The 10,993-nt window shown below is 35.2% G+C and overlaps 1 protein-coding gene across 1 annotated transcript in view; it reads left to right on the top strand.

Annotated features, from left to right (window-relative positions):
• Positions 1–10,186, top strand: part of LOC148956247 (general transcription and DNA repair factor IIH helicase subunit XPD-like) — a 68,283-nt gene extending 58,097 nt beyond the window's left edge. Inside the window, exons 3-6 of the mRNA XM_089090033.1 lie at positions 294–445; positions 2,535–2,664; positions 6,405–6,662; positions 10,094–10,186. Of these exons, the coding sequence (XP_088946159.1) occupies positions 294–445; positions 2,535–2,664; positions 6,405–6,662; positions 10,094–10,186 (633 nt within the window). The remainder of the gene's footprint in view (positions 1–293; positions 446–2,534; positions 2,665–6,404; positions 6,663–10,093) is intronic.
• The last annotated feature ends 807 nt before the right edge of the window (positions 10,187–10,993 follow it).

Genomic DNA, 10,993 nt, shown 5'->3' with positions numbered 1-10,993 from the left:
TTAGAACTCTAATATTGTGCTCATTTTAATTTTCTGAGGTTAAATTCGCAAAGTAGAGCGGCCTCTATCCTTGGTATACAGATGGATTTTATTACAGGGGTGGCCATTTTATTTTAATTGACATTTCAGATTTGAATTGAATACTGGATCACTAGACAATAGTGAGTGAAAGTCTGAAAGTAATTAGCATTCAAGTTAATTTAAGTAAGAAAGGTACCTTAAAATAGGATGATTTTTCGTTTGTAAGCTCAACATTAAAGAAATGTATCTTATTGTTGCTGTTTTTTTTTCAGAATATCAAAAAGGATATGATGGATTTGAAGATAGAAGAATTCCAGGACGATGAAAGTAACTGCACTCTGTTAGTTCACAACTATTGTTCACTGCTGAAACAAATTGTAGAGATTGTACCTGATGGTGTTGTTGCCTTCTTCCGTAACTACGAGTAACATTAATTATTTTTCAACTCATTATTTTCTAAAGAATTAGACTGAGATCATATTGTAAAACCAGCAAAGCTGAAAGTAAAAAATTGGATAACCCTGTATCAAACATTTCGTGGTAACGAACTGTAAGTAAGGAGCGACCCGGCTCAATGGTAACCGAAACTCTAGAAAACGGGTTTTTGATACCAATATATACATCAAAAGAATCAGATTTCAATGCTGATTTCAAATATATAATTTTCATCAAGTTTAGTGCTAGCCATCAAAAGTTACGCGCCTGAGAAAATTTGGCCAGAAATTATAACGTATGTGAGGGGGTTCTCCCCCAAGTCAATACGTACCTCGCTCTTTACGCTACAGTTTTTTTTAGTGGTTTCAAAAGAGCTATCTATTATAATTAAACGGCCTTTGTGATTCAGGGGTTGGTGAATCAAATTTTTTTTAATTTTTAACGTAAAGAGCGTGGTATTGACTAAGGGGAGAACCCCCTCATATACGTAATAAAAAATAACAATAAAAAAAACAAGCGATACGGCTCAATAGTAATCGAAACTTTTAAAAACGGAATTTTGATGTCAATAAATGTATCAAAAGAATGTGTTTATAACATGCTGATTTTAAATATATAAATTTTATTATGTTTAGTATTACTCATCAAAGGCTACGAGCCTGAGAAAATTTATCCGATTTTTTAAAGAGGGGGGAAACATCCCTTACAAGTGAAAGAATTTTAATGAAAATCACACCGTCAGATTCAGCGTATCAGAAAACCCTATTACATAGGTTTCAATCCCATATCTGCAAAAATCTGCAACTTTGTATTCTTTTTCAGAAGAAAAATATACGAATATAGAATTTAGTTACGTAAGTTAATTTTTAAATTACGTCATAACCAAATTTAGAGACATCCATTTAGCAAAAGAAAAGTAAAATTTTTATGCAAACTTTGTTTATTTATTTAATGGCGGTGAGTCAAAATAAAAGTTGTATTAACTAAAAAACGATCAGAAATTAAATAAAAAAAAACAAATTTTTTTAACTGAAAGTAAGGAGTGACATTAAAACTTAAAACGAACAGAAATTATTCCGTATATGAAAGGGGCTGTCCCCTCCTCAACGCCTCGCTCTTTACGCTAAAGTTTGACTCTGTCTCACAACTTTATTTTTTAAAACAATAAAAAACTTTCACTTTCTTTCACAACAATACATTTCTTTCACTTCATTCAGAATATTATTCATTTTTTGCCAGTTTAATTATATGGGTGAATCAAATGGCTGTAAAATCCCAGTCGGTGTATACGGTGTAATGTAAAACCCTACAAGCTTCGATCATATTCATACATACTAAATTCCACTTTCCAGTCATAGCAGGGAACTTCCTTGCACTCTATTTTTGTTAGAAGAAACGCACACTCGAAAATAACACAGCAAGAACTTCTCTTTAAAGGAATAAAACTCACTATCATCGAGTCCAATCATCTTGATAGCTATTGAGGTACTATTTAAGCAGAGGATTACACCATATTCGAAGAACCAAGAAATAATTTACCGATAATACTTTCCTGTTATTTTCCCTACCCTGTCAACCACTTGAAAAAATGTAACCCCCACAAACATCCTAATATCTAAGACACAAACTACGGTTCGTACCGACCCATGTTCTGCCCCCGTAACGCACAACTCTGGCACTAAAATTGCGTTTTTTTAAGATCTTCTATAATTTTGTTTGTGTTTCTTTTAAAGAATCAAGTGTTTAAATTTTTTTAAGTCAGGTGTTTAATTTTTTATTTTTTCAAAGAATCAAGTGTATAATTTTGTTGTTTCTAAAGTAGTGTATCATATTTATTTTTATTTTTTTGACGTTCTGTTCAAGCTTTCTGTTTTCTTAAGAAGGTAGTTGGTTTTCAATCTCACATCAGTTGAAACACAATGCTTGGAATAACACCCCTGAAAAGCGGCTATTATAGCCACATTAGTGCCATGAACCCCTTAACGTTTTTTTTTGGGAACTAAATTTTCAAAACAATACCTCCTATGCTATAATGAAATGTGCTATAACCTCACTTCAGCTGGATACTCTTCTTTAAGGTACCTGAAAGTGATGTTAGATGTATTGGAATCTTGTGGATTGATGGATCAGCTGCAGAGACACAAATCGGTTTTTGTAGAATCCGTAAATCCTGATGAAACAATCAAAAAGCTCTTTGGCTACAGACAGGTAATATCCTTGTTTCTTTTGTTCATGTCCATTTGCAACCATCTAAACCCGTTATTCTCAATATGGTGCTCACATTCTACCGGTGGTTCTTCGGGAAATTTTTGTTACAGACTGGACAAAATTGTTACTACAGACAGGTAATATCCTTGTTTCTTTTGTTCATGTCCATTTGCAACCATCTAAACCCGTTATTCTCAATATGGGTATCACGTTATACCGTTGGTTCTTCGGAAAAATTTTGTGGGTCAAGGGCAGGACGTGCATCCTTCTGCTCGATAGCCGTGGCTCCCAACGTGGGACGCATGCCCTACCGGTGGGCATGGTAATAATTCAGAAGGTCATGGGCAGGACGTGCATCCTTCAGCTTACTACACTTTAGAGAGACTCAATTTGGAAAAAAAATCTTTTCGTATGAATGACGTCACATTCAAATACATATAAAGAAAAAAAATCATTTAAATGATAGTATTGCAGTGACGTCATGCATTGTATAAAAGGTGTTTTATTCAGTCAATATTCTTCATTAGTATAAATCTATGTCTAGAAAAAGACCCCTCCAAAAAAAATACTAAGTTGGCGGCATTTTTGGGCGCCTATTCACGAAAATGTTGAGGGGGCAAGAATGTTTTCCTATTTTTAATGAAGATAGGAACAACACAACCAAATTGAACAAACGTGCTTAAAATATTTGGTAGCGACGACTTCGGTGTTTGGATAAATGGTCGACTAATCTATCCAAATCCAGTTTCTCCTCTTTTTCAGCGACCATAGTCATGAAATTGCTAAGTTTGTTATTTTCCATTGTCGATCGCAGATACCCCTTCTCACGACCTAATGCCATGAAGAACCTTTCATTACTAGTAGTGGTAACAGGTAAAGTAACAAGTTTGATATTTTGAAAGATGCAAGTTTGTCAGAGAAAGCTGGGATTCTAGGACACAGTCGTAAACATCGTGAATCCATTTTGCTTCATGCGCTTCCTCACCGTCATAAGTATCAGAGACTCTGGCTAGTGTAGCAATGATACAATCCAATCTATCCTCCACATTGGAAATAGTGACATGTGCGCACAACACCAAAATTACAAAAATAAATTCTGTAGTTTCACAAACAGAGGTGGATAAGCTTTCGGCGTCTAATATTTGTACATTACAGTAGCCGATTAATCGCTCCACTATTTCCATTTGATATGTACCTGGGTAGGATCACCTATTGTTGTTTTCTAGAAAAATATTTTGTCTCGTAAACAAGAATAACATTGTAATTTACTGATTTTACTTCTGAAATGATTTCTTGCCGCAAAGCATTTTACTATCAATGTAACTGCGTTATTTTGGTACTGATTACTGCAATAGCGACCAAATTGGTCCTATAACTTGGCCTTAGGCTTTTCATTACTTTTAGATATTCTTCCATCAATTGAACGAAATTACCCTGGTTTGTAGTTGTTTCTGATTCGTCATGACACCTCGAAGGAAGACCCTGGTTGCCAAGAAAGCAAATAGCGCGAAAAACGTGCTTCACATAAACCTTTGAGATCTGGGTCGACTTCGCTACACATCTTGAAGCATCAGTACTAATTGTTTTAAATTCTGTCCATGCTGACATACAATCCGTATGTCTTCTATTCATGGTGCTTCAATAGACCACAAATATCTTTCCACTTACAAAATCTTGTCTCGATGCCCTTCTTCTAGAAGTTTCTCCAGCCGTGAAGTAATGTGCGCTAAATATCCTTCTGTTGTAAGTTGAAGCTGGATATCTCTCAAAAATGTGTGTTTCAGCTGTCAGTTTATTTAGGATTCTTTATAATAAGAGCATTTTAAAGAAAATCTTGTGAAAAATAATTGTAAAAGGTAACAGTAAGAAAAGAAATAATGGTATTTATTGGCTCTGAAAAACGAGAGCAGAGGGGTGAAAAATACAAGTGACCGGTCTTTCAGTCTCGCTATTTCAATATAGCACATAGCTAAAACACAAAATATCTATTTAATAGAAGTAACAAGATCTTTTTCCTAGTCTAGGGGGCGCGCCCCCTGCTCTCCCCTCCTCCCTAATTTGTACCACTGTTGCCTTTAAAGCTTCCTTCAAGTGAATATAAGTAAAATTTTTGAATGACATAATCTAAAAATTGCGAGGGGTTTCAAGGATTTTAGATATGCCTAGATGAGGCATGGCCCAAAACTGGCTGGGAATCACTGATCTAAACTTTGGTACGAGCAACAACAGAAAAAGTATCGAGCAAATATTATATCTTATTCCTTTTCAAGGCTTGTTCGTTTTGTTGTTTCTTCTTAATTAAATTTATATTTTTTCTGTTTTATTTTGAAGATTATTAGTGGATCATCTTTAGATATATTTTCTTTTTAATTTATCAACTATATTTACTTGATAAAGAAATTTTTGGAGACAGTACCACCTTTCCATGACGCATAAATAACAGTTCAATAGTAAAAATCCTTGTATTTGATAGTAAAACACAAATACAAATCTGGATATTCTAGTCACATACACAGTGGCCGAAATATCCAGGCTTGATTTGTGTTCCACCGTCAAACAATAGGATTTTCTTTATTGAAATGTTATTTGTAAATAATTAACAAATTTTCAGTATATGATTATTGGTTGAATGATATCATCCCTGTGAAAAAAAAAATTCTTCAATAATTTTGTGATCTGCCCATAGGAACTTGAAACTCTCTCTCTGTGAAGGGATTGGGCAAAAAAAAATGATTTGTGCATAATGAGTTAGGTATATATTGTTTTTTTATCTACAGTATTGCATGCAAGATTTGACAATAAATTATGCAATAGCTTTTGTTTTTGTAGTGGATATTTCGTTGCTTAAATTTATTTCCATTTTTTTCTTTTTTTCCTTCTTATTCCTTTATCTTCAAGTTTTAGGCTAGACGCCTTGAAAAATAGAAGTCCTATGATACCGGACAAGGAAAATGATTTTTTGATCTTGCGAATTTTTTAGAAACATATTAAAAGTTGTCTTCCCTGAACGTCCTGGCCTCAGTACTTTTGTTATAACTATCGTTTCTTGAAAGTAGTTTGGGATTTTATAGAAAAAAGGAAAGGTTCAAAAATTTTAGAAATCAGTTAACTAAAATATAGACTCTTCAATTACTCGATCAATCAATTAAAATATAAACTCATCTTGTTCTAATAATCGTCTTTCCTAACTAACTTTATTTGAAAAGTCATTGTACACTACTGTCGTCACAAAGTTTGAACTGTGTCCGATTAATCTTCTATCTTATGCTTACGTGTGTACATGCCTGTTAATTTTAAATCTTAATCATATACAAAAGACAAAACTTTTGGTCATATCAAGCATATCAACAAAAACCCATGCTTTCATTGTACCTGGAACCTGATACCCAATTGAAATCTATATAAAAGTTCAAGAATAAAGCAAGAAAAGTACGTTTATTGACCAGAAAGAATCAGAATTCCACACTATCGATAATTCAAGTTTGACACTTGGATTTTTCTAACACTTGAATTTCTATTACCTACCAATACCAGGCCTATAACTTATGCGTTTTGACAACGTACAAGACCACTTGTAAAAATAGCAGTCTCAGGGGAGGGGGGGGATTATGCGTATGAAACTGATGGACCACCACATTGGCCATCTTGTATTTGAGAACAAATTGAGTAAAGTTTTGAATATTTTCATTTTTTTGTTTCAGTAATGAAAGAAAACTTAAAATTTCCCGTTTCCTTTCAAGGCTGTTGAATCTAGAAAAGGAGCATTGTGGCTTGGCGTTAATAGTGAGAGAATGCCTGAGCAAAAGCTTCCCAACCACCTTGGAAGAGCTGTACTATTCTTTGGTCCGGCATTTCTTATCAAGTCCAGCATTTCTTCGGAATTTCAACTGCAAAGACGGGTTAGAAATTTTGGAGAGGTTGAAGAGGTGGACTTTATGGCATATGAAGGAAGAAGTTCTGCATCACCAGGAATCTGCATCACTCAGTATCCAGGATCCGTAATGGTCCAGGATCCATTGATCATGGGAAGCTAAGGATTTATGTAGATGGGGTTTGTACGAATTTATTGTTCAGACCATAATACATTTTTTTATTCTCTGTTTTTTTCCTGTTAACATTTATTTTCTCCTTTTATCATAGGCAGCGCAATCGCGCTGCTTAAGTAAAAAACAATGTTGGCATAATGTATTTTTTTTTTTTTTTTTTTTTTTTTTTCATGGTCTTACAACAGGGCACTTTGTAGCGAAAAAGTTGTTGTAGAAACTTCGAAAAGGGCTCATTCGATTGGAAAATCAAAGGGCAAGTGCCCTTTTTAACAGTCGAAAGTGATTGAAGGGCAACTAACCCCCCTCTCACGCCCACCTTTTCCCTAAACACATCGAATCAAAATTTTGAGATAGCCATTTAATTCAACGTAGTTTTAAGTTCTGGAAATTAGGTATTTGAGGATGACAACCCCCCCCCCCTCACAGCCCAGAGGGCAAGGGTTTTAAGTTATACCCTGGGGGCCTATAAGTTTTTTATAGAACACGTTGTCGTAGAAACTTCAAAAAGGGCTCATTCGATTGAAAGTTGAAATGGCTAGTACCCTTTTTAATAGTTGAAAGTGATCGGAAGGCAACTAACACCCCTTCCACGCCCACCATTTCCCCAAACACATTGAGTCAAAATTTTGAGATTGCCATTTTGTTCCACGCAGTTTAAAGTTCAGGAAATTATACCTTTGACCAGGACACACCCCCCACAGTTTTCAGGGCAGGGGTTATAAGTTATGCCCAGGGGCATATAAGGTTTTTATTCTAATCTTTGTTGTAGAAACTTGAAAAAGGGCTCATTCAATTGGAAATTCAAAGAGCTAGTGCCCTTTTCAATAGTTGTAAGTGATTTAACGCCGACTAACCCCCCTTTCACGCCCACCTTTTCCCCAAACACATCCAATCAAAATTTTTAGATAGCCATTTTATTCAACGTAGTTGAAAGTTTTGGAAATTAGCTCTTTAAGGAAGAGAACTCCTCCCCCCCCCCCACAGCCCCATGGGCAAGGGTTGTAAGTTATGTCCTGGGGGGCATATAAGGTTTTTGTTGAAAGCATTGTCGTAGAAACTTCAAAAGGGCTCATTCAATTGGAAATTGAAAGAGCTAGTGCCTTTTTTTAATAGTTGAAAGTGATTGGAGAGCGACTAACTTCCTTCTCAAGCCCACTATTTTCCAAAACATATCCAATCAAAATTTTGAGATATCCATTTTTTTTCACCGCAAATGAAAGTTCTAGAAATTAGGTCTTTTAGGATGATAACCCCATCTGAGCCCTCAGTGCAAGGGTTGTAAGTTATGCCCTGGGGCAATATAAAGTTTTATATAGAAAGTTGTTGTAGAAATTTCGTAAAGGTCTCATTTGATTGGAAATTGAAATTGCCCTTTTTAATAGTCGACAGTGAGGGGAGAGTAACTAACCCCCCCTCTTACGCCCACCATTTCCCCAAAAACGTTCAATCAAAGTTTAGAGATAGCCATTTTGTTCAACGTAGTTTAAAGTTCTGAAAATTATGTATTGCAGGATGAAGGACCCCCCAAAGTCCCCAGGGAAAAGGTTGTAAGTTATGCCCTGAGGGCATATAAGGTTTTTTATAGATAGAGTGTTCGTACAACTTCATAGGGGCTCATTCGATTGGAAACTGGGAGCGCTAGTGCCCTTTTTAATATTCGGAAGTTATTGGAGGGTAAATTCCCTCTCACGCCCACTATTCCTCCAAACAGATCCAATAAAAATTTTCAGATAGCCATTTTGTTCAACGTAGTAGAAAGTTCTGGATATTAGGTCTATGAGAATGAGCCCCCCCCCCAGCCCTCAGGGTAAGGGTTTTAAGTTATTACCTGCGGGCATACAAGGTTTCTATTTTAAGTGTTGTCGTAGAAACTTCAAAAGAGCTCATTTAATTGGAAATTGAAAGGACTAGTGCCATTTTTAATAGTTGAAAGTGATTGGAGAGTTACTAACGCCCTTCTCACGCCCATCATTTTCCCAAACACATCCAATCAAAACTTTGAGATAGCCATTTTGTTGAGTGTAGTTGAAAGTTCAGGAAATTAGGTCTTATTGGATGACAACCACCCTATAAGGGTTGTAATTTATGCCCTGGGGACATATAAGGTGTGAATAGAAAGCGTTGTCGTTTCAAAAGGGGCTCATTCGATTGGAAATCGCAAGGCCTAGTGCCCTTTTTTATAGTCGAAAGTGATTGGAAGTCTTGACATTTTTATAGTAAAGATCGATGTGGATATAATGTACTATTTTTTGTTGTTGTTGTTTAGACCTGGGCACTTCGTATCGAAGGAGTTGTCGTGGTACTTTCGAAAAGGGCTTATTCCATTTCAATTGACGAAAGTGAATGGGGGGCAACTAATTCCCCTCCCACGCCCTCCCTCCCATTTGCCCATTATGTTTGAAAAATAAATCTTGCCTTAACATTAAATCAAAATGCACCGTGTTAATGCTAATTCCCAATAAGGCATCTCAGCAGTATCCCAAGAACGACTGAGGGTATTATCTTCAAATTTTGGGGGCTAGGGGGCTACTTCTGCTCGAAATCAAAATAGCGTAAGTGTAACCAAGCTATCAAAGAAAGTAAACAGCACTAAACACTAGTGTTGCCAACGCTTTGAAATAAACTGTACTGGTTTTCCGATTGAAATTTTATCGCAAGAACAACAGGTTAAAAATTTGCCATAATAATAGGATAATTTTCAATAGTTTTCAAAAGGAACAGATATTTGAGTCAAAAAGAAGCAAGTAAAACCTAAATGTACCGGGAATTCTGATTGTACCAAAAAATCTAAATGTACTGCACTGTGTCAGGACCTCTAAATTGTACCAAAAACGCTTGAGCTGTTCCTTGTTGGCAGCCCTGCAAGCACGTATATTCGCTAAAAAATTTTGAAGATTCTTCCCCTTTCTATTCAGCTAGGCATTTCCTCGTCTCAGCATCTTTATTATGTTTTGGGGCTGGATGGGCTTTTCCGAATGAAAGGGCGCCTCAGGATAATCCCTGAACCTTTTAATGTTATTCATAACAACTCTTTAGGAGGAGTTGGAACATTAGTTTAGAAATTTTAGAATTGGTCCGCAAAAGCTGGGGAAAACAGCCATAGAATGTTAGGAATATTATAAAGACTGAAAATTATATCATTGATTTACTATATTTGCTTGTAGACGTTAAAACAGATAAATTGAATTCATAATGGTTTGAATGTAACTATTTTTTTTTCTTTCAAAATTAATGTATTTAAGAGTTTAAACTTTATAATGTAAAATTGCATAAGCCATTGTTGTTTTTGTTTTTTAGATGTGCCTCTCATACCCACACATAGACCAACTGACATTTCTGACGATAGCTTGTTTTTTTTTTTTGTTATTTTCTTTTTTTTTAAGATTGGTTCGCTTATATCTACACAAAGATTAACTGGCATTTCTCTTAAAGATCAGTTTGCAATTGTTCAGCCCAAGAAAGTAATGAAGCCTTAAACGACTCATGCACTTGAATGAAAATTTAAAATGATTGTTTATAATAGTAGTTTTTTTGCATGAACTAATTTTTCGCCCTTTCGCTTGACCAATGCTAGGCATGGGTAAAATCATTGTGTGGGACTTCTTGTGTTTCTAAATAGCAAACCTTTTGTTTCATAAAAGCCAACCGTGACTTTTGGTTATACCTTTCTTTCTAGTTTCAATCCTTGACAACTCAATGCCCTATTGTATGCTAATAAAAATCTTAACTATTAACTTCTAGTTTTAAGCACACATTCATATACAATTAACTGTAATCCAAGCATTTACAGGTAATTATTTTACATTCTAGGTGTATTCATAGCTGATAACTCTAGATTTTTACGTTTTTTTTTTTACATTACAAACTTCTTGGGACAGTAATACATGTCTGTCAGTGGTCCCGGGTTGAACCGTGCAAAGAAATAATCCTAACTAGTTAGTTTGAAGTAACCTTATCGATTGAAAAAGATAGTAAAATTCTAATAAGCGTGACTAATGAATTACAGATTAAACAAAATTTAAAACCATTTTTTACTATCATCTTACTGTGTCTTTTTTTGTGATAATAGATAGTATTAAGCTGATATAACTTCATTAAATGTATAATAAGGAATTGAAATATACCCAAGTTAGTGTGATATTCTATAGAGTATGCTTATTTTAGTAAATTAAATCGTGGCTGAATCGGTGACTGCAACGTAGTCACCGAGATGCAGACGTTCCATAGTAACAAAAACTATAACATCATTCCCACCCCCTCTCCCCAGGACTGAACGTATCGTT

The sequence above is a fragment of the Artemia sp. Qi Xiang Cuo genome, chromosome 1, assembly GCF_049724085.1.
Source record: "Artemia sp. Qi Xiang Cuo chromosome 1, ASM4972408v1, whole genome shotgun sequence".
Classification (NCBI taxonomy): Eukaryota; Metazoa; Arthropoda; class Branchiopoda; order Anostraca; family Artemiidae; genus Artemia; species Artemia sp. Qi Xiang Cuo.
Note: the sequence above shows the minus strand (reverse complement) of the source record. Positions and strands in the feature narration are given on the sequence as shown.